The sequence below is a fragment of the Coregonus lavaretus genome (genome assembly GCF_964263955.1).
Source record: "Coregonus lavaretus genome assembly, chromosome: 14".
Classification (NCBI taxonomy): Eukaryota; Metazoa; Chordata; class Actinopteri; order Salmoniformes; family Salmonidae; genus Coregonus; species Coregonus lavaretus.
In genome coordinates this window covers 29,526,214-29,548,567 of record NC_140001.1, presented here as the reverse complement: position 1 = coordinate 29,548,567, position 22,354 = coordinate 29,526,214, and the positions used below count along the sequence as shown (strand labels likewise).

Sequence of the window (22,354 nt, the reverse complement as noted above, 5' to 3'; positions counted from 1 at the left end):
CAGGTATCAGTTAATCTGACTATTCTCATCATTGATATTATTTATTTATTTCAGCAATTGAAGGGCTTTCTGTATAGTTGTCTAATGTTGGTGGGGCATATTAACCTGTTTTAATGATACTCCTGAATCATTATGATCAATAAAACAATTTATTGAGTGTACTTTTAACAGAGCAGATATTTACTTCAAAGTGCATTCACCATATTGCTTACATCTATCAAGTTGTTTCAGATCTGCAAAAGTATCTACAGAGGAGGGTTTATGGTTTATTCTGTACAGGGCCTAACTATATGGCTCAATAAGCACATGCTGTAAAGATATCCCTTATTGGGACAGTGGTTAGGGCATTTGTCATTGGTGCTGGTGGCCTGGGTTCGAGATCCGCTAGGGGAGTCGCCCTACTCTCACTTCCTTAGCAATATACACTGAGTGTACACATCATTAGGAACACCTTCCTAATATTGAGTTGCACCCCCTTTTGCCCTCAGAACAGCCTCAATTTGTCGGGGCATGGACTCTACAAGGTGTCAAGCGTTCAACAGGGATGCTGGCCCATGTTGACTACAATGCTTCCCACACTTGTGTCAAGTTGGCTGGATGTCCTTTGGGTGGTGGACCATTCCTGACACACAACGGGAAACAGTTGAGCGTGAAAAACCCAGCAATGTTGCAGTTCTTGACACACTCAAACCGGTGGACCTGGCACCTACTACCATACCATGTTCAAAGGCACTTAAATATTTTGTCTTGCCCATTCACCCGCTGAATACCACATATACACAATCCATGTCTTAATTGTCTTGAGGCTTAAAAATCCTTCTTTAACCTGTTTACTCCCCTTCATCTACACTGATTTAAAGTGGATTTAACAGTTGACCTCAAAAAGGAAAAAATAAAAGACATGGACACAGGAATGTTTTAGCAACGTTCTCATGAAGCGTGTCTAGAACGTCAATATCTTATATTCTGAGAACATGGCAACCATGTTCTGTGTATGTTTGATGTGACGTTGATGGAATATTCTCCTAACTCTCAGAAAACTGGACACATTAATGTTCTTTAAGCGTCCCATAAAACACATCTAGAACATTAATGTTGTATATTCTGAGAACATTGTAACCACTTTCTGTTTGACATTAAGGGAATGTTCTCCTAAGTAACACCAAAACATGCAAAAAAAAGTTCTCAGAAGGTTTTTACTAACATAGGTAGAATGTTCCCCTTACTAATGGATAACTGGACACTCAAACATTAGGAGAACATTATGGGTAATGTTACAAAAACGTTCTCTCTCCTTAGAATTGTTAGCTGGGTGCCCAGTCACATGGTTTAGGCCTGGGTTCTCCCTCTACCAAAGCTGTCCTCAGCACCACCTTCGGCTAATCGTTTCACTATTCCTGACTAAATCGATCACATTAGTTTTCCAGGAGTTTTGAAGGAGTTTTCCGGCTAGAGGTCAGTTTACTAGCTAGTAGCCTGTTGGCTAGGTATCACAGAGCTCTTCCTGTTGACGAGGAGATGGTGTTTTTAGCTGTGTCCTAGAGCTCCTGCCTTTGTCTATGCCAGCAAATCCTCTCAGATGAGTTTAATGACTTGAGTGCGTGTGTGTTTGAGAAAAGAGGAGTCTACCTCACCATAACATAGGCCTAATACATACTCCTCAACTCTTTCTAAAGTTCTCCCTTCCTAACCCCCATATCCACCCCGCTTCATATATGACACAAGTGTGGAGTGACTAACAATAACAATGTGTGGGACAGATGGGAATGGGAGTGAGTGAGAGGCGGCAGTGGCCAGTCTTAAAGGAGGGAGATGGGCAGGTCCCACCCCTGAGGTTAATGGGATTTAGGCAGAGCTGTGTGTGTCAGCCTCCCCATCCATGCTTGGTCCACGTGAGGAGCTCCCTGGCAGCGCTGCCTTGGAGTCAGTTGACTTGTTGGGTGGCATGCAGCCTACTAGCTAAGCAGATCAAGACATCCATTCTGAATTTTTGGCAAAGAATCCAATTTCTTTAAATCTTTTTTTGGTGTGCAATTGAACAAGTAGCTTTGCTGGTCCCAGAGAAGGGAAGAAAGAAAGCCATTCTCTGAGGTCTTGGAGAGCAGGTTTCTGTTGGACAGCGGTATAAGATCCTGGATGAGGACCTTATTTTCCCCCACTGAAGTGGAAACCTGTTGCTCTGCAGCTGCTGAGAACTAGGACAGACACATTGTTTGGTTGCCTTCTTAGAATTGAATTGATTAAATAAGGATGGATTTCATGCCCGGGGAAGAATTGATGCTGAGAAAAGAGGTAGTCCAACATCTGAAATCCTCTGGATTCGTAACACTTCTGGCTAAACAGTGTCCCGTTTATTTGTGCGTACGTTTGAGTCTGTGAGTTTGAATATGTGTGAGAAATGAGGAGGTTTGATTGTGTGAGGGAGAGAGAGAGGGGAGTTTGATTTTGTGAGCGTGTGAGAGAGAATGAGGGAGGCAGAAGAACACAAGCCTCTGCCTCAGGCTGCGGGTGGAGACAGTGCGCAGCAGCAAGTCTTCTTAGGCAGGAGCACTCTGACTTGGCTTTTCTTCACTGCTCTACTCAGTGCCACTACAGAGCAGCAGGCAGCCGCCTACCTACATCTCACAGATGAGACCGGACTAAGTAACTGTCAGTCTGTAACCCAGGGGTTGGGTCAGGCCCTGAAGCTATCTCTCTCTTTACATTACTTTACTCCAACTCTGTTTCTTGGATCTAAAGACGAGGGCTGCAGAGCAGACAGGGGAGAGGCTAGAATTCTCTCTGGCCGGTCAACAGAATGCATCTGGTGGTGGAGTCCCCTCAGGAGGCTGTACTGAAGATGCTGCCCTATTTTGTTGAGAACGCCGTGCTGACCCAGAGTGAGATATGCTGCATGTGAGTTTAGCAGAGTGCTTCTGTGTAGAGTGGGTGGGGATTTCTGAACCGGTCCCTCATAGATGTAGTGTGTGATCTACAAGAATATAAATGCTATAAGATTATTTAAGTGTGTGCCTGTGTGGTTCTAAGACAGGAGTGCACCCAGTGCTTCTTAGTTGTGTAGAATGTATGGATGTGTACGACAGATAACTCAGTGGTGTACAAATGCATTAGGAAGGCTACTGGGATGTTATTGTGTACTTACACAATCTGTCCTGCTAACTTGTCCGTCCATCTTAAATGTTACACTTCCCTCTATATATTTGGACACAATGACTGCTACATCAAGCTTGTGAAATGTGGATATTTTTGCAGCTTGTTTTGGTTGTGTTTCGGATTATGTTTTGCCCAATAGGAAGTGAATGGTGAATAATGTGTTGTGTAATTTGAGTCACGTTTATTCAAAGTAAGAATAGAATATCTTTCTGAACACTTCTACAGTAATTATGGATAATCATGAATTAATTGTGAATGATGATGAGTGTGAAGGTTGAAGAGGGACAAAGATCATACCCCCCCAAAACATGCTAACCTCCTCTTTGTAATGGTGAGAGGTTAGCATGTTTTTTTGTAGCCTCTGTAACTTTCTCAATCATCATTATTCAAGATGTGTTCATGATTTTTCTTTAATCATGCCATTACATTATCAGGATTAATGTAGAAAATTACTCCAGTCATTATTCACCATCCAGTTCCTATTGGGCAAAACATAACCCAAAACAAACTGCAAATGGATCCAACGAGTTTGTAGAGTCAGAAGCTTGATGTAGTCATTGCGTGCAAGGAATATGGGACCAAATACTACACTTTTTACTACTTGAATACCCTTAAAGTGAATACATTTGTCCAAATACTTATGACTTCAAATGGGGGGACTAGATATATAAAGTGTTTTAATTTCTAAATGGTAAAACATATGTATGAAAATACCATCAAATAAAAGGTGACATTCTGTACTGTCGCCTCATATGAAACATTTAATCTCAAATCCAAAATGCTGGAGTATAGAGACAAATGTAAAACATTTGCTTCACTGTCCAAATACACACAGAGGCGTGTCTATATAGCCTAGCTACTGGCTTGAAACTTCCATAGATCAACTGTAGAGCAATCATGGGATCAAGTTAATGCGCATAACAAGCCTGATACTAAAAGTAGTCATACACTTGGCGATTGTATGAATTCTGCTCATTCAGAGTGAAGAGCCTGTCTTCTTTTCTCTCCCTGAAGAATAGGTAGGCCTACTCTATAATCATAAGGGATCATTGAGGCTATTTGGCATGCCTCTCAGTTGTTGTCTTTGTGTGCCGTGATAGCAGATATATTTTTAGCCCTGGTGTTAGTGGAGAGGCTGATAGCAGGGTGGGTGCCGGAGGACTGGAGACACCAGAGTAGAGCAGAACAGAAGCTAGTTAATTAGACTGTCTTAGTATGGATCATGGTGGAGGGCTGGTGATTTACATGGCAGGAAAGGAGAGGACGGTTCACGTTCAACACATCCTCCGGTTGGTTTCTCACTGTGGTTTACGCATGCAGCATATTTCAATGGATCATACAGCATTGCGTGTACTATGTGTAGATTCCAACAAAATAGAATGAAACTTTCATTTTTTTCTAGTAAGAGAGAAATACTGTATGTTTACAATTCTATAATAGATTGATATCCTGCCGAGATATCACAGGGAATGCTGAAGGCAGCTCAAAGTGGTAAGCTAGATGAAGGAGGTATAATTTGAAAAGGTGTTTGATGAGGATTATCTCTAGTGGCTTTCCCACACTGTAACTGCACACACAGTGACATGATGTTTGAAGGAGGTGCTCCATTTCCTCCTATAGACTTAGCAAGCTGCAGTTCTACCTCATATTCATCATTCCCTGACAGGAGTCTCCACACAGCCCCATACATTTAAAAACAGGGGAAAGGAGGAGAGAAACACAAGGCCAAAGTGAAACAAAGGCTCTTGTGATTAGCAGCCGGCCACCCCCATGGGCCTGTCACTGTGGAACTCTGTCTCTGTGGTCGGGGGGCAGGAATTTTAGTGTGACTGCGGCACAAAGCAGAGCCTGTTATTTCAGTGTTATTGTATGCTTGGGCCAGGCCTCTTCCTCCTCTGGCCTGGACACAGGAAGTCCAGTCAGGCACAGACAATGAAGGAAGGGGGTGGTGGGCTAACTCAAGGATGGTTCTTGACCCTCACAGGGCTTAAATATGTGACCCCAGAATGTTTAGACTAACCCCCTTTTCAACCAGACTTTTGTCATCAGCGCAACCTATGGCATTTATTGTCTCACCTGAAATACTGGTTTAGACATTTAACAATACATAGGCTTTGGTGTTGTCTAGTTTTCCTGTTAGGTGTTGGTTTTGTTCCTGTCTCTCATCACACCTGTACTTTCCAATGACATGCTGGTTTGCTAGACTGCACAAACAGGGTACATTGGGTATGTGTTCCGCCCTTCTGTCAGGTGGATTTATGAGCCTGGCGAGAGACTCATTCTGAAAGCACAGTGTAAGCGATTAATTGGAGCTAGCATGGAGAACAGCTTCAGCCCTACTTTGTCTTTCACCATCACCATGCTATATTAATTGTCACCTGCAGATTGCTCAGGAAGTCAATGAGAGGTTTGCCATATAGCCTAGACAGGTGAGACGTATAAATGCTGTGTGTAGCTCCGAGGAATGCGTTACAAAATACTGCAGCTAATTATTCAAGATGTTTTGCATTTAGCTGGGCCAGCAGAGACCTGACAGATCCCATCAGAATGCAGCAGCTCATGCAAGGGAAAAAGGACAGATAAGCGTTCATGATCAAAGCTTGATTCATAGCTGCTGTAGGTTGAGGCTCCAGCTCCCTCTCAAACCTGGCTTACTGCTGGACCTTTCCTATTGGGTTTAGTGGCAGAAATAGTGGCAGCCAACACCCAAGATGTATCCTCATCTCAGTGCCTGTCTGGGCCTCCTGACCTGAAGCCCTATATTAAACACTGTCTGGTCCCAGTATTTGATCCCCTGCTGATTTTGTACATTTGCCCACTGACAAAGAAATTATCAGTCTATAATGTTAATGGTAGGTTTAATTGAACAGTGAGAGACAGAATAACAACAAAAAAATCCAGAAAAACGCATGTCAAAAATTTTATAAATAAATTTGCATTTTAATGAGGGAAATAAGTATTTGACCCCCTCTCAATCAGAAATATTTCTGGCTCCCAGGTGTCTTTTATACAGGTAACGAGCTGAGATTAGGAGCACACTCTTAAAGGGAGTGCTCCTAATCTCAGTTTGTTACCTTTATAAAAGACACCTGTCCACAGAAGCAATCAATCAATCAGATTCCAAACTCTCCACCATGGCCAAGACCAAAGAGCTCTCCAAGGATGTCAGGGACAAGATTGTAGACCTACACAAGGCTGGAATGGGCTGCAAGACCATCACCAAGCAGCTTGGTGAGAAGGTGACAACAGTTGGTGCGATTATTTGCAAATGGAAGAAACACAAAAGAACTGTCAATCTCCCTCAGCCTGGGGCTCCATGCAAGATCTCACCTCGTGGAGTTGCAATGATCATGAGAACGGTGAGGAATCAGCCCAGAACTACACGGGAGGATCTTGTCAATGATGTCAAGGCAGCTGGGACCATAGTCACCAAGAAAACAATTGGTAACACACTACGCCGTGAAGGACTGAAATCCTGCAGCGCCCGCAAGGTCCCCCTGCTCAAGAAAGCACATATATAGGCCCGTCTGAAGTTTGCCAATGAACATCTGAATGATTCAGAGGAGAACTGGGTGAAAGTGTTGTGGTCAGATGAGACCAAAATCGAGCTCTTTGGCATCAACTCAACTCGCCGTGTTTGGAGGAGGAGGAATGCTGCCTATGACCCCAAGAACACCATCCCCACCGTCAAACATGGAGGTGGAAACATTATGCTTTGGGGGTGTTTTTCTTCTAAGGGGACAGGACAACTTCACCGCATCAAAGGGACGATGGACGGGCCATGTACCGTCAAATCTTGGGTGAGAACCTCCTTCCCTCAGCCAGGGCATTGAAAATGGGTCGTGGATGGGTATTCCAGCATGACAATGACCCAAAACACACAGCCAAGGCAACAAAGGAGTGGCTCAAGAATAAGCACATTAAGGTCCTGGAGTGGCCTAGCCAGTCTCCAGACCTTAATCCCATAGAAAATCTGTGGAGGGAGCTGAAGGTTCGAGTTGCCAAACGTCAGCCTCGAAACCTTAATGACTTGGAGAAGATCTGCAAAGAGGAGTGGGACAAAATTCCTCCTGAGATGTGTGCAAACCTGGTGGCCAACTACAAGAAACGTCTGACCTCTGTGATTGCGAACAAGGGTTTTGCCACCAAGTACTAAGTCATGTTTTGCAGAGGGGTCAAATACTTATTTCCCTCATTAAAATGCAAATCAATTTACAAAATTTTTGACATGCGTATTTCTGGATTTTTTTGTTGTTATTCTGTCTCTCAATGTTCAAATAAACCTATCATTAAAATTATAGACTGATCATGTCTTTGTCAGTGGGCAAACATACAAAATCAGCAGGGGATCAAATACTTTTTTCCCTCACTGTATGACTTACCTGCTCTCCTTATCTTCACTCCCTCTGTAACATAGGGCTGTAAAAGGTGTAAGGATTCTGTTATAAATTAGAACTGGAACAGTTTGCACAGTGCTGAACTGTGAGTGACCATGTGGCTCAGTCTGCCCAGATTGCTGCTTGATCCAGAGTTTCTAACTGCTCTCTTCATCTGTTGTGCTTTTGCAGCCTGAGCGAGAGCTTCTTCATGGTGAAGGGTGCCGCCCTCTTCCTGCAGCAGGGCAGCAGTCCTCAGGACCAGAAAGCACATCCCCACCACAAACATGCAGGTGAGTACCTACCATACAACCAAAGGACAGGACCCAATGGAAGTTTGGGCTGCCAGGCAAAGTTGGTAAATGGTCCCAAAACTCGAGACAAATTAACTTCATTACTCTGTCCATCTTAGAGACAGTGTTGTAATTGTTGTTGTTTTGTTTGGTTAGCCTATTTGTTGCTTTGTCTGATGAGTCTCTCTACCTGCTGGCCTGGAAAGCACACCAGATGAGTGAGTGCACCCGAGTTGAGGTGGACAGTGTCTGGCTGATTATTAGCATATTCCAGACGTGTCGTGTGTAGCTTAGGCAGATTAGTGGTTAAGTAGGACTACAGTATGTGTGGCTGCTGGTTGTGTTCAGTAGTAGGCCTACTTCTGTTCCGTATCAATCAAAACAGGACACTGAGGGTTTGTCATTTGGCAGTAGGGCTGTCCCCGACAAAATACATCTTCATAGACCGAAAGTCATCTGTTGTTTCGACTAATTGATTGGTCAACATTTTTAAACATGTATTTTTCCATATATATATATATATATGTGTTTGAATAAAATCAACTATATGCATTGAGCTTATCTGATGCTTTAAGCTTACGGTTTGATGAAATAAGACAAATGTCTCAAGAGGGCGCCAGAGATCTTAACCTTAACCTGACCCATCTATTCTCCTCCCGCTCCTGCTGGCTTTCGCAGATTCTGCCGTTACTCTCCTGAAGTTGCCGGTAATAGGCTACACGAGGAGTCGGCAACCTTTCTCATGTTGAATGCCAATTTATCTTACCATTTCTACCGATCTGCGTGCCAGTTATGATTTTCATATTACATTTTCATGAAACAGTTTCATTTAATTTATAAGAACGTTTCATATCTCAAAATCATTGTCATGTGGTTAATCTTTTGTTGCCATTGCCAACTATGTAAAAATAGCCTACATAAAGCCAACAAATAAAAACATTGCAGCCTGCAGGTAGAAAATATCCTGGTAAAAAAATAAATCATCCTATAAATCACATTGGCTACACATGGCCTGTCTGCAACGAACCTGAAACATTGTACCAACTATTAACTTGGGTCCGGCCGATTGCAACATTGTATAAAGTATTCTGGGGCCTCAGTGTTTCCTGCGCCAGTGAGCTCAGGACAGACACAGCTGTAGGCTATTTGCGCAAGGGATAAGAAGCAGTGCTTGACTTGGACAGGAGCTCACTGGAGCTGAGTACGAGCACCTCAAATGTTCTACTGCTTGAGCTCCTGTTCCTCTTATAGAATATTAGCTCAAACGTATTGTGGAGCTCCTGCACCTAACTATAGTACCAGTTTCAGTCCAAGTCAAGCACTGATAAGAAGGAATCAGGTAGGCCTATTTTATGACGTTTCCACTGGATCACAGCATGACATTTTTCAGTTTCACGCTAAGTGGTTATCAAAAGGGAGAGAGCTGGAAAGATTTTTCAAATACATCGAGGAACTATTGTAATTCTCAATGGATGTAAAAACAGACTTTGTTTGTTTGCGGTTTTAGGTGAAGAAAATATTACTTTGAGAAGCTCCACATGTCATTAGTGGTGGTGCGCGTTAAGCCAATCAGAAATACTATCAGATCCCCAAATGGGCACATTTAAATGCCTACATTTGCGCGCAGGCCAGGTAGCCTATAGGCCTACTTCTATGCGTGCGTGTCCTTACTCAACATTGACAGGAGCGCTCCTAACAAAAGACAATGACACAATGAAATAAACCAAAACTTATTTCTCACAAGTGTAGCATAGGTTGTGCACTCTGCAAACAATGTGTCCACTCAGACAATGATAATGGAAAGACTGGAATAATAATAATACTGAATGCATCAAAAGAGGTTCCAGTGTTTAGCCACCGGTATAATGTAAAGTATGATATTTCAGGTATGATTCTAAGGCAGAGGTTTTAATTGGTTAAAAACAAGATCCTGCAGCTGCTTGGGGAGAGCTTAACATGCACTCTCAATATCACAGAGAACCAAGGATAGTTTTTTTTCTCCCACTGCTGTTCTAGTTTTACTCTGTGAGCCATTATTTTGTTCATTTGATTCCAATTAGTTTCTCATTTTTGGTTCCCTTGTTTAAGTGAATTAAAATGGAATTTGGAATCGTTTGCGTCACCAAGTGAGTTGACTGAACTTGAGGACATTCAGGATTGGCTGCTAGCCCACATTGAGTGATTCAGTTGGTAGGGAGTTACTGCAGGATGCAGTCATGTGTTTCTTATAGAGAAAGTACTGCCTGTGGAAAGTGAATAGGCCAGTTTTTTTTTTTAGGTTGTTTGCTGTAGGACAGAATGTTTTCAAATAGGAATGGATAATCTCCTAAGCCTAGCCTCTGGGTAAAGTTTATCCTGTAGCCCACTGCCAGTGAACATTGCGCCTTGTAGTTAGAATACTTAGCGGTGCCCTCAGGTTGTGAGGTGACTGATTTCTGATCCATGAGCTGAGGCCACACTGTGCAGTCCCTTCTGTCTGAGTAACCCCAATCTTGGCTGGCCACTATCTTTTGTCAAAGCTGTAACAGTGGCAGGAGATATGTCATGAAAACACCACCCAGTGAAGAACTTGCAGAACTTCCAAAACAAAAAGAAAGATACCCGAGTGTCAACTGAAGTGGGCCTCAACCAAACCAAATGCAGAGATTAGCATTTGTCTCAGTAGTGAGACTGAGCATCTGAGCTGAGCTGAGGAGAACTCCTATAGCCCATGGCTGTTAAGGCCCAGAACAGTTGCAGAGTAAAGTACTAACTTACTAATACATGTAAATGAATATACAGTACCAGTCAAAAGTTTGGACACGTACTCATTCAAGGGTTTTTCTTTACTTTGACTATTTTCTACATTGTAGAATAATAGTGAACACATCAAAACTATGAAATAACACATATCGAATCATGTAGTAACCAAATAAGTGTTAAACAAATCAAAATATATTCAAAGTAGCCACCCTTTGCCTTGATGACTGCTTTGCACACTCTTGGCATTCTCTCAACCAGCTTCATGAGGTAGTCACCTGGAATGCATTTCAGTTAACAGGTGTGCCTTGTTAAAAGTGAATTTGTGGAATTTCTTTCCTTCTTAATGCGTTTGAGCCAATCAGTTGTGTTGTGACAAGGTAGGGGTGGTATACAGAAGATAGACCAAGTCCATGTTATGGCAAGAACAGCTCAAATAAGCAAAGCGAAACGACAGTCCATCATTACTTTAAGACATGAAGGTCAGTCAATCCTGAAAATGTCAAGAACTTTGAAAGTGACTACCTCATGAAGCTGGTTGAGAGAATGCCAAGAGTGTGCAAAGCTGTCATCAAGGCAAAGGGTGGCTACTTTGAAGAATATCAAATATATTTTGATTTGTTTAATCGTTTTGATGTCTTCACTATTATTCTACAATGTGGAAAATAGTTGTAAAAAAATAAAGAAAAACCCTGGAATGAGTAGGTGTGTCCAAACCTTTGACTGGTACTGTATGTCTGAACGTGTCTTTATGAGGTGTCTACCTATGGATGAGCCATGAAGCAGGGGAACATGCCCAGAGCCAGCATGGCGCCGACAGCTGTAATTAAAGCCTGGCCAGGTCATCTGATGCATCACTCCATCATTCTCCTTCTTTATAAAATAGCCCTTACATAGCCTGGAGGTGTGTTGGGTCATTGTCCTGTTGAAAAACAGATGATAGTCCCACTAAGCCCAAACCAGATGGGATGGCATATCGCTGTAGAATGCTGTGGAAGCCATGCTGGTTAAGTGTGCCTTGAATTCGAAATAAATCACAGACAGCGTCACCAGCAAAGCACCACCACACCATAACACCTCCTCCTCCATGCTTTACGGTGGGAAATACACATGCGGAGATCATCCGTTCATCCATACCGCGTCTCACAAAGACACGGCGGTTGGAACCAAAAATCTCAAATTTGGACTCCAGACCAAAGGACAGATTTCCACCAGTCTAATGTCCATTGCTCGTGTTTCTTGACCCAAGCAAGTCTCTTCTTCTTATTGGTGTCCATTAGTAGTGGTTCCTTTGCTGCAATTCGACCACGAAGGCCTGATTCACACAGTCTCCTCTGAACAGTTGATGTTGAGATGTGTCTGTTCCTTGAACTCTGTGAAGCATTTATTTGGGCTGCAATTTCTGAGGCTGGTAACTCTAATGAACTTATCCTCTGCAGTAGAGGTAACTCTGGGTCTTCCATTCCTGTGGCGGTCCTCATGAGAGCCAGTTACATCATAGCGCTTGATGATTTTTGCGACTGCACTTTGCGACCCCCCCCCCCCCCCACCACCACCTTGTCACAACACAACTGATTGGCTCAAACGCATTAAGAAGGAAAGAAATTCCACAAATTAACTTTTAAGAAGACACACCTGTTAATTGAAATGCATTTCAGGTGACTACCTCATGAAGATGGTTGAGAGAATGCCAAGTGTTTGCAAAGCTGTCATCAAGGCAAAGGGTGGCTATTTAAAGAATCTCAAATATAAAATATATTTTTTATTTGTTTAACACTTTTTTGATTACTACATGATTCCATATGTGTTATTTCATAGTTTTGATGTCTTCACTATTATTCTGCAATGTAGAAAATAGTAAAAATAAAGAAAAAACCTGGAATGAGTAGGTGTGTCCAAACTTTTGACTGGTACTGTATATATTGGTGATTTATAAAGCCAGGCACATTTAACAGTCTATTGATTATAGACCTAATTCAATTGGGGTTTCCTCTCTCCTCAGTTTTCTTAGACAATTAGGCTAAGGTAAGGGCTGTTTCCTCATCTCTGCAGCTGCTGCCTCCGCCACATTGTTCTCTTAACTTTGCTATTATGCACATAGCAACATAGGGAAAGGCACCAATTCTATGGCGCACTGAAGATTATGTTTCAGAACCGCGGACAGCGACCGTATCCAATGTGGGAGAAAGCACATTTGTTATAAAATAATATTAGATTTATTAGTGTTGCACCATTATTTTTACATAATATAACCATATACAATTTCAGTATCACATGTCTTAGAGTGATGGACTGTGCCATCCCCGTTGCCTCCGCAATGGATTAGTCCACTGAGACAGGCGTGAATCAAACAGGTGTCTTGTGCCCCATGAAATCAAAAAATTATTGCGAATACTCGACTAAAAAATCTTTGTCGACCAACAGCCTATCGACCAAACAATCGACCAGTCGACCAAATGGGGTCAGCCCTAGTTGGCTCTAAGATCTTTTACAACTTTAACTAAGGATGTCTCTGTGCTGTGGTGGGCATGAAAACCAGATTGGAATTTTTCAAGAATCATTTAGCTGTATCAAAACCAATTTCTCCAGAATTTTGCTTAAGAATGGAAGGTTGGCTGAAAATGTCTAAGAGCTGAAGAATCTAGATTACTTTTATTCAGAAGTGGTTTCACCATAGCAGTTTTTAGTGCAGTGGGGAAAGTGCCTGAACAGGGAGTGATTCATAATAGCTTGCACTTCTTCAGATATGCAATTAAAACTTTTTTGAAGAAGGTGGTGGGGATACATTTTCCCTTCATTTTTTAGACACTGAGCAAATTTCAGGTTTGCTGAGTGCAAACTTGAGCGTTGTGAAAATTCTGTGCAACTTCCATTGCGCGTTTACTGTGAACACTGAGGCTGTACCCGCTTTAAGTTACAGTTTTAACAGTGGCCATGTAAGCTACTGTGGCTATTTGATCATATTGTTGGCCTACCATAAAAAACAATGGAGAAAATACATCAATCAATTTCAATCAATTTTATTTTATATAGCCCTTCTTACATCAGCTAATATCTCGAAGTGCTGTACAGAAACCCAGCCTAAAACCCCAAACAGCTAGTAATGCAGGTGTAGAAGCACGGTGGCTAGGAAAAACTCCCTAGAAAGGCAAAACCTAGGAAGAAACCTAGAGAGGAACCAGGCTATGAGGGGTGGCCAGTCCTCTTCTGGCTGTGCCGGGTGGAGATTATAACAGAACCATGCCAAGATGTTCAAAAATGTTCATAAGTGACAAGCATGGTCAAATAATAATCAGGAATAAATCTCAGTTGGCTTTTCATAGCCGATCATTAGAGTTTAAAACAGCAGGTCTGGGACAGGTAGGGGTTCCATAACCGCAGGCAGAACAGTTTAAACTGGAATAGCAGCAAGGCCAGGCGGACTGGGGACAGCAAGGAGTCACCACGGCCGGTAGTCCCGACGTATGGTCCTAGGGCTCAGGTCTCTCAGTTGGCTTTTCATAGCCGATCATTTAGAGTTGAAAACAGCAGGTCTGGGACAGGTAGGGGTTTCGTAGCCGCAGGCAGAACAGTTGAAACTGGAATAGCAGCAAGGCCAGGCGGACTGGGGACAGCAAGGTGTCATCATGCCCGGTAGTCCTGACGTATGGTCCTAGGGCTCAGGTTCTCAGAGAGAAAGAGAGAGCGAGAGAATTAGAGAGAGCATACTTAAATTCACACAGGACACTGGATAAGACAGGAGAAGTACTCCAGGTATAACCAACTAACCCCAGCCCCCCGACACATAAACTACTGCAGCATAAATACTGGAGGCTGAGACAGGAGCGGTCCGGAGACACTGTGGCCCCATCCGAAGAAACCCCCGGACAGGGCCAAACAGGAAGGATATAACCCCACCCACTCCGCCAAAGCACAGCCCCCGCACCACTAGAGGGATATCCCCAACCACCAACTTACAATCCTGAGACAAGGCCGAGTATAGCCCACAGAGGTCTCCACCACAGCACAAACCAAGGGGGGGGCGCCAACCCAGACAGGAAGATCACGTCAGTAACTCAACCCACTCAAGTGACGCACCCCTCCCAGGGACGGCATGAAAGAGCACCAGCAAGCCAGTGACTCAGCCCCTGCAACAGGGTTAGAGGCAGAGAACCCCAGTGGAGAGGGGAACCGGCCCGGCAGAGACAGCAAGGGCTGTTCGTTGCTCCAGCCTTTCCGTTCACCTTCACACTCCTGGGCCAGACTACACTCAATCATATGACCTACTGAAGAGATAAGTCTTCAGTAAAGACTTAAAGGTTGAGACCGAGTCTGCGTCTCTCACATGGGTAGGCAGACTGTTCCATAAAAATGGAGATCTATAGGAGAAAGCCCTGCCTCCCGCTGTTTGCTTAGAAATTCTAGGGACAATTAGGAGGCCTGCGTCTTGTGACCGTAGCGTACGTATTGGTATGTACGGCAGGACCAACTCGGAAAGATAGGTAGGAGCAAGCCCATGTAACGCTTTATAGGTTAACAGTAAAACCTTGAAATCAGCCCTTGCCTTAACAGGAAGCCAGTGTAGGGAAGCTAGCACTGGAGTAATATGATCAAATTTCTTGGTTCTAGTCAGGATTCTAGCAGCCGTATTTAGCACTAACTGAAGTTTATTTAGTGCTTTATCCGGGTAGCCGGAAAATAGAGCATTGCAGTAGTCTAATCTAGAAGTAACAAATGCATGGATTAATTTTTCTGCATCATTTTTGGACAGAAAATTTCTGATTTTTGCAATGTTACGTAGATGGAAAAAAGCTGTCCTTGAAACAGTCTTGATATGTTCGTCAAAAGAGAGATCAGGGTCAAGAGTAACGCCTAGGTCCTTCACAGTTTTATTTGAGACGACTTTACAACCATCAAGATGAATTGTCAGATTTAACAGAAGATCTCTTTGTTTCTTGGGACCTAGAACAAGCATCTCTGTTTTGTCCGAGTTTAAAAGTAAAAAGTTTTCAGCCATCCACTTCCTTATGTCTGAAACACAGGCTTCTAGCGAGGGCAATTTTGGGGCTTCACCATGCTTCATTGAAATGTACAGCTGTGTGTCATCCGCATAGCAGTGAAAGTTAACATTATGTTTTCGAATAACATCCCCAAGAGGTAAAATATATAGTGAAAACAATAGTGGTCCTAAAACGGAACCTTGAGGAACACCGAAATGTACAGTTGATTTGTCGGAGGACAGACCATTCACAGAGACAAACTGATATCTTTCCGACAGGTAGGATCTAAACCAGGCCAGAACTTGTCCGTGTAGACCAATTTGGGTTTCCAGTCTCTCCAAAAGAATGTGGTGATCGATGGTGTCAAAGGCAGCACTAAGGTCTAGTAGCACGAGGACAGATGCAGAGCCTCGGTCTGACGCCATTAAAAGGTCATTTACCACCTTCACAAGTGCAGTCTCAGTGCTATGATGGGGTCTAAAACCAGACTGAAGCATTTCGTATACATTGTTTGTCTTCAGAAAGGCAGTGAGTTGCTGCGCAACAGCTTTTTCTAAAATTTTTGAGAGGAATGGAAGATTCGATATAGGCCGATAGTTTTTTATATTTTCCGGGTCAAGGTTTGGCTTTTTCAAGAGAGGCTTTATCACTGCCACTTTTAGTGAGTTTGGTACACATCCGGTGGATAGAGAGCTGTTTATTATGTTCAACATAGGAGGGCCAAGCACAGGAAGCAGCTCCTTCAGCAGTTTAGTAGGAATAGGATCCAGTATGCAGCTTGAAGGTTTAGAGGCCATGATTATTTTCATCATTGTGTCAAGAGATATAGTACTAAAACACTTAAGTGTCTCTCCCGATCCCAGGCCCTCGCAGAGCTGTGCAGATCCAGGACAGCTAAGCCCTGGAGGAATACGCAGATTCAAAGAGGAGTCCGTAATTTGCTTTCTAATGGTCATGATCTTTTCCTCAAAGAAGTTCATGAATTTATCACTGCTGAAGTGAAAACCATCCTCTCTTGGGGAATGCTGCTTTTTATCCCATAATATTTTAACATAGCTGTTCTATCATTCAGCCTACAGTAGCAGCCAATGTGTGGTGTTCGTTGTAGGCCTACTTTCCATGAGAAGAAGAAATAAAACTTGCAGGGCTTGACATTAACCTGTTTATCAACTTGTCCTTCAGACAAGGAGGTGACTGAAAATGTTGTTGTTGTGTTTGATGCAAGAAACCACTTTACAAAATAAAATGCATTATTATTCCCATACCATTATTACAGAGAATCAGAACATTTTTGCTACCCTCTGCCTATTGGCTACTTCGCTTATTCAAGCCTGTCTCAAAATACAACAATGCCCCTTTAAGACAAACAAATGCTCTTTACCTGACTCGCTTTTCAAAGATGTCTAGAAATGTGTACGTTTTGTGCTCTTGTAGGAAGCAATCACACCCCCATTGCCTGACTACAAATTATCTATAACTGGGCTAATAACTCACTAACTAGCAAAGGACAAAATGTGCACACGTGGCTACATGCAGCTCTCGCTTTGATCTCTACTCACGATCACTCATGCTGTAAACAGTTCAAAGTAAATGTCACAGATCCATATGTGGCAATGGTCTATTTGCATATAGGCATACTGCAGCTCTGATTGTTTCTGCCGCACGGGTCTGTGTACAGTAGGGGCTGAGTAGTGCGTGTCAATACAATAGAATCCTACTCCGATGCGTTCTGCCTACAACAAAATCTCTTGCATAGTTCGGTTTGTTTCGGTATGCTGCATTGAAAGTGGCTAATATTGCGTTGATTCGATCACAATTGTCACAGTAAAGGGGAACGTTAACAGGGAAAACTATAGAACAGTGATCACCAAACCTTTTCTAAGTCAAAATGCAAACGTAAGCCTATGCAACATTAACCAATTAAAAATAGTACTTTAGCAATGAGGTTTGTGCAGTAAGCTATAGGTCCAATACATTATCACCGCATACTGGCTTTGCTTGAATTGCCTTGCTAATGCATTGTTGTTCGGGCCATTTTTAAAAATTATATTTCAAAATTTGAGGTAGGCTATATGATAACACCGGTAATAGATCCGTTTTTTTTTTTAGTGATCCAATTTACATTTTAGTCATTTAGCATACGCTCTTATCCAGAGCGACTTACAATTAGTGAGTGCATACATTTTTCATACTGGCCCCCCGTGGGTTGTTGTATTTCTTGTGAAGCACAGCTGAGTGACCATACATTTTAAATAATTTGCTTTTTATTTTTATTTTACTGGGCTGATGGTGCCTGCATCTGATGTTCAGTCTCAGCGGAGGGATAGAGCAGCAGACTGACAGACCGCCTCTCAACATCCCTCCGCTCGCCCTTTCCTCCACTGACACTGACCAAAAAGGTACACCGTCTTCCAGCTGATGGTGAAACTCGAGTCGCACCGCATAATTTCTGCCTCCTATGAACAGAGAAAGTGAAATATTCCTCAATATTAAAAAAGACCCAAGCTGCTAATAATAACAACAACGCAAGCCTACACTTTCCTACTCATTCATTACTGCTGCAGTGCTTGTTGTAGCGCTGAGTGGAACGCATTTTATGGCTTATAAAAGTGTTGAATACAAAGTGTTGAAAGTGCTGAGGAAGGACTTAAACATGAACTCACTCAAAAAAACAGCATCTCTTTGCTGTATTCGTTGACAGTCTCTCTCTAGTCATGGTTTTAAACGTTTTGAAATCTCACAGTTTCAACTTTGCTGTAGCTTTCTTTTACGCCTGCTACGTTACTGCAGACGCAGTCATCTGAGTCATATGATTGGTCAGCGGTAAGTTATAGTGCACTTGATTTGCTCTCTGGGCCCGCCGGGACACATTAAATTGTTCAAAATGGCAACAGTTCGTCTACCCGGCGCGCAGGGCAGCTGTATCGGGTGCACCTAAATGAAGATAAGGCTTTATCGTTGGGTTTCTTATAGGCGTTTTTGGCGATCGACTAGGAATGCCTTGGAGATCGACCAGTCGTTCGCGATCGACCGGTTGGTGACCACTGCTCTAGAACGTTGAGTGAAGTTCAATCTCGTGCTTCTCTCTGTGGGCTGATATTTATGCGTGGTAGTCCCGGCGGAGCTGCGCGGCAGTCTCGGGGCTACTGCTCGCGTTTAGAGGGAACATTGGTAGTAGGCTATTCTGAATGATTTCATTTATTTCTGAACAGACCGCAGTAACTATAACTTTGGCAAATGTATTTCAATTTATCAGGCCTGCTGCAGCTCCTCCAGAATCCTTTGCATGGGTCTGTAAGAAAATAAATTATGAAGTGCAATGCTGGAGAGATGAGAGTTGCAGGCTCATGTCTATCAGAGCAGAGATCGGGAGAGAGGTCATAGAAAGTGAATCTCATTATAGTTCTGTGAGAGATAGGAGGGGGGGGGGCAACTCGAATGAACTTTGACTGCGTTTATTAGAAAAGTGACAATTATTTTTCATGCCACGAGAGGTACCGGATCCGGCCAAATTGGTTCCGGAACGAAACAGTCCATGTGCTGTATCCTGTTGTGGCAGGTTCCGGCTCAAATTAAGCACTGGAAAGCTGTTTTGACTTTGCGGCTGTGTTATCTAGTGGACATATTTTCACTCTGTCAATGAAAGGCGCTGCATGGTCAATCTCATGGCCTCTGTAGAAGGCAGGGCATTCAAACTTCTTGCGCTTGGCGGAGCAGTGCAGAGCTGTTGTCAAGGAAATTAGTTTGTGTTTATACAAGACCTCCCGCCCTCACCTACCGTCAAACGATCATGTCAATGTGGAGCGATATGTAGCCCTCCGCATTGTTAAACAATTTATGAGGCGCATGGCGATGCGGTGTGGAGCTAAATTTGGCCTCTGCGTGCCTCCAGAGGCTCTGCAATTGGGTCAAACCATCCATATGGCCACATTTTCGGATCAAGCATAAATTGGCTCTTAGGTTAGTATTGTGGAGTAACTACAATGTTGTTGATTCATCCTCAGTTTTCTCCTATAATAATAATAATATGCCATTTAGCAGACACTTTTATCCGAAGCGACTTACAGTCATGTGTGCATACATTTTTACATATGGGTGGTCCCGGGGATCGAACCCACTACCCTGGCGTTACAAGCGCCATGCTCTACCAATTGAGCTACAGAGGACCACCTATCACAGCCATTAAACTCTGTAGCTGTTTTAAAGTCACCATTGGCCTCATGGTTGAAATCCCAGAGTGGTTTCCTTCCTCTCCGGCAACTGAGTTAGGAAGGACGCCTATATCTTTGTAGTGAGTGGGTGTATTGATTCACCATCCAAAGTGTAATTAATAACTTCACCATGCTCAAAGGGATATTCAATGTCAGCTTTATTTAAAAAATTGTACCCATCTACAAATAGGTGCCCTTCTTTGTGGTTGAATCAGTGTTTGAAATTCACTGCTTGGCTGAGGGACCTTACAACTAATTGTATGTGTAGGGTACCGAGATGAGGTAGTCATTCAAAAATCATGTTAAACAGAGTGAGTCCATGCAACCTATGATGTGACTTGTTAAGCAAATGTTTACTCAAAGGTGTTGAATACTTATTGACTCAAGACATTTCAGCTTTTCATTTTTTATTAATTAGTAAACATTTCTAAAAACATAATTCCACTTTGACATTATGGGGTATTGTGTGTAGGCCAGTGACAATTTTTTAAAATCAATTTTACATTCAGGCTGTAACGCAACAAAATGTGGAAAAAGTCAAGGGGTGTGAATACTTCATGAAGGCACTGTATGTGGGTTGTTGATAAACTTACAGAAGTTTTGATATTAGTTGGCAGGGGTCTTTATGTCAACATTATTGTGTTTTGATATATTTCACTCACTCACTCAACAATGGAGTATATTGAGTTCTCTTTTATGTTCTCACTCAACATCCATTGCCCGTGGCATGATGAGTGATGTTCAGTTTCAAATGTCAAGATTTGTTTTATATGACTAAAATGTATTTATAATCACATAAAACCATGTTATCTGATGACACTAACCAACCAGGTGTTGTCATGGATATCTTTTATTTTTTATATATTTTTTTATGTTCTCTCGCAATAGGAGACTTACCTCAGCACCTGCAGGTGATGATCAACATTCTTCGCTCGGAGGACCGAATCAAACTGGTAAGAGACAACACACACACACACACACACACACACACACTTCCCCAAAGCCCTGGCCAGTGACTAACCACCTGGCACCATGACATAGTCAACCTGCCTGAATGCTTTTTATTGTGTATTAAAGACTTGTTTGCTCACTGTAATTATTTAATAATGAGAACATGTTTGAACTCACACAGAAGAGCATTACCAAGTGTTTCCATGGTGTCTGTGAAATGGAGAGTTTATTAGTTTGTTACCTACCACTATGTTCTCACACTCCATTGGAATGATGCCTCCCATGTATTAACAAACTGTTTTTGACTGAGAGAAATTACTTTAGAGGATTGGAGTGTATGTGTGTGTTATGGTTGGACTGTATTGGTGTTATGCTCATGCTATGTACTTGTGGAATTACATGATGCAGACTGTGTGTACCCTCTATATTCAGAGTCAGTTTGTATTACCTTTAATCAGATTCACATGTTGGGAGAGGTGCGTGGACAGGTAGGCCATGTAGCCTAGTTGTTGATGAACCTGTCATGTCCTCTGGTACAGGCGGTGCGGTTGGAGAGTGCCTGGTCAGACAGAGTGCGCTACATGGTGGTGGTGTACACCAGCGGACGACAGGACACGGAGGAGAACATCCTGCTAGGCATAGACTTCAGCGACAAGGACAGGTGTGTATGGGCCTGGGCCTGGGCCTGGGCCAGCTCCTGGCTGTGTGTGTGTGTGTGGCTCTTTCCTCACTTGCTATGGTCGTCCTTGATGCCAGATGTTAGACCCTTGTTGTTGTAGCAGCATCTCCATTTGAAGTCAAACCAGATGTGTTGTACTGATCTGCTGGGAACGTGTCTTTTTGTGTTGTTCCCAGTAAAAGCTGCTCCGTTGGCATGGTGCTGCCTCTTTGGAGTGACACCAAGATCCATCTGGATGGAGACGGGTGAGTGAGTCCCCCATAGACATACAATTGTTCTATATCTGTGACCCCTCTGTCAGACTACAGCCCCCTGCTGGACACTCTGGAGAGAAACAGCTCTGTTTGCTTAAAGTTGTAATAACTGGAAAACCTGTAACTGGAATACCTGTAACTGGAATAACTAGAATACCTGTAACTGGAATAACTGGAATACCTGTAACTGCAATAACTGGAATACCGAGCACAGCACAGCCTAATTTGCTAAAATGACTTTGACCTCCACATGTGTTTTGATAGAGAGTTATGTTTTAGTGGTTACTAGGTAATAATCAGTGTGTGATCAGGGAGAGTCATTGCCTGTCTTGTGTCTCCCTCAGGGGTTTCAGTGTGAACACAGTGAGCCGGAATCATGTCTTCAAACCTGTGTCTGTACAGGCCATGTGGTGAGTAGACACAACCGTAGGAATGACTGCTTAATACATTGTTGTTAATGAAGCAATCCCACATCAATACATTGGCTGCTGAATTCATATCAGAGCACACGGTTGAGGCATTTCAATACTCTCACTCTGCCAAATACTGGTGTAGAGATGCAGGTGCATGCATCAATCAATCAATCAATCAAATGTATTTTATATATCCCTTTTTATATCAGCAATTGTCACAAAGTGCTTTACAGATACTCAGCCTAAAATGAATGCCATTCGTTCATGTGAATCAGCTCATTGCCCTTTAAAAGCCTATTGGTAGAA

General features: G+C 42.9%; 1 protein-coding gene across 1 annotated transcript in view; it reads left to right on the top strand.

Moving 5' to 3' along the window:
• LOC311141408 (protein phosphatase Slingshot homolog 1-like) overlaps positions 1 to 22,354 on the top strand; it is a 56,496-nt gene that overhangs the window by 18,808 nt on the left and 15,334 nt on the right. Inside the window, exons 3-7 of the mRNA XM_084176724.1 lie at positions 7,722 to 7,822; positions 20,640 to 20,704; positions 21,242 to 21,363; positions 21,558 to 21,626; positions 21,980 to 22,045. Coding sequence (XP_084032850.1) covers positions 7,722 to 7,822; positions 20,640 to 20,704; positions 21,242 to 21,363; positions 21,558 to 21,626; positions 21,980 to 22,045 — 423 coding nt within the window. The remainder of the gene's footprint in view (positions 1 to 7,721; positions 7,823 to 20,639; positions 20,705 to 21,241; positions 21,364 to 21,557; positions 21,627 to 21,979; positions 22,046 to 22,354) is intronic.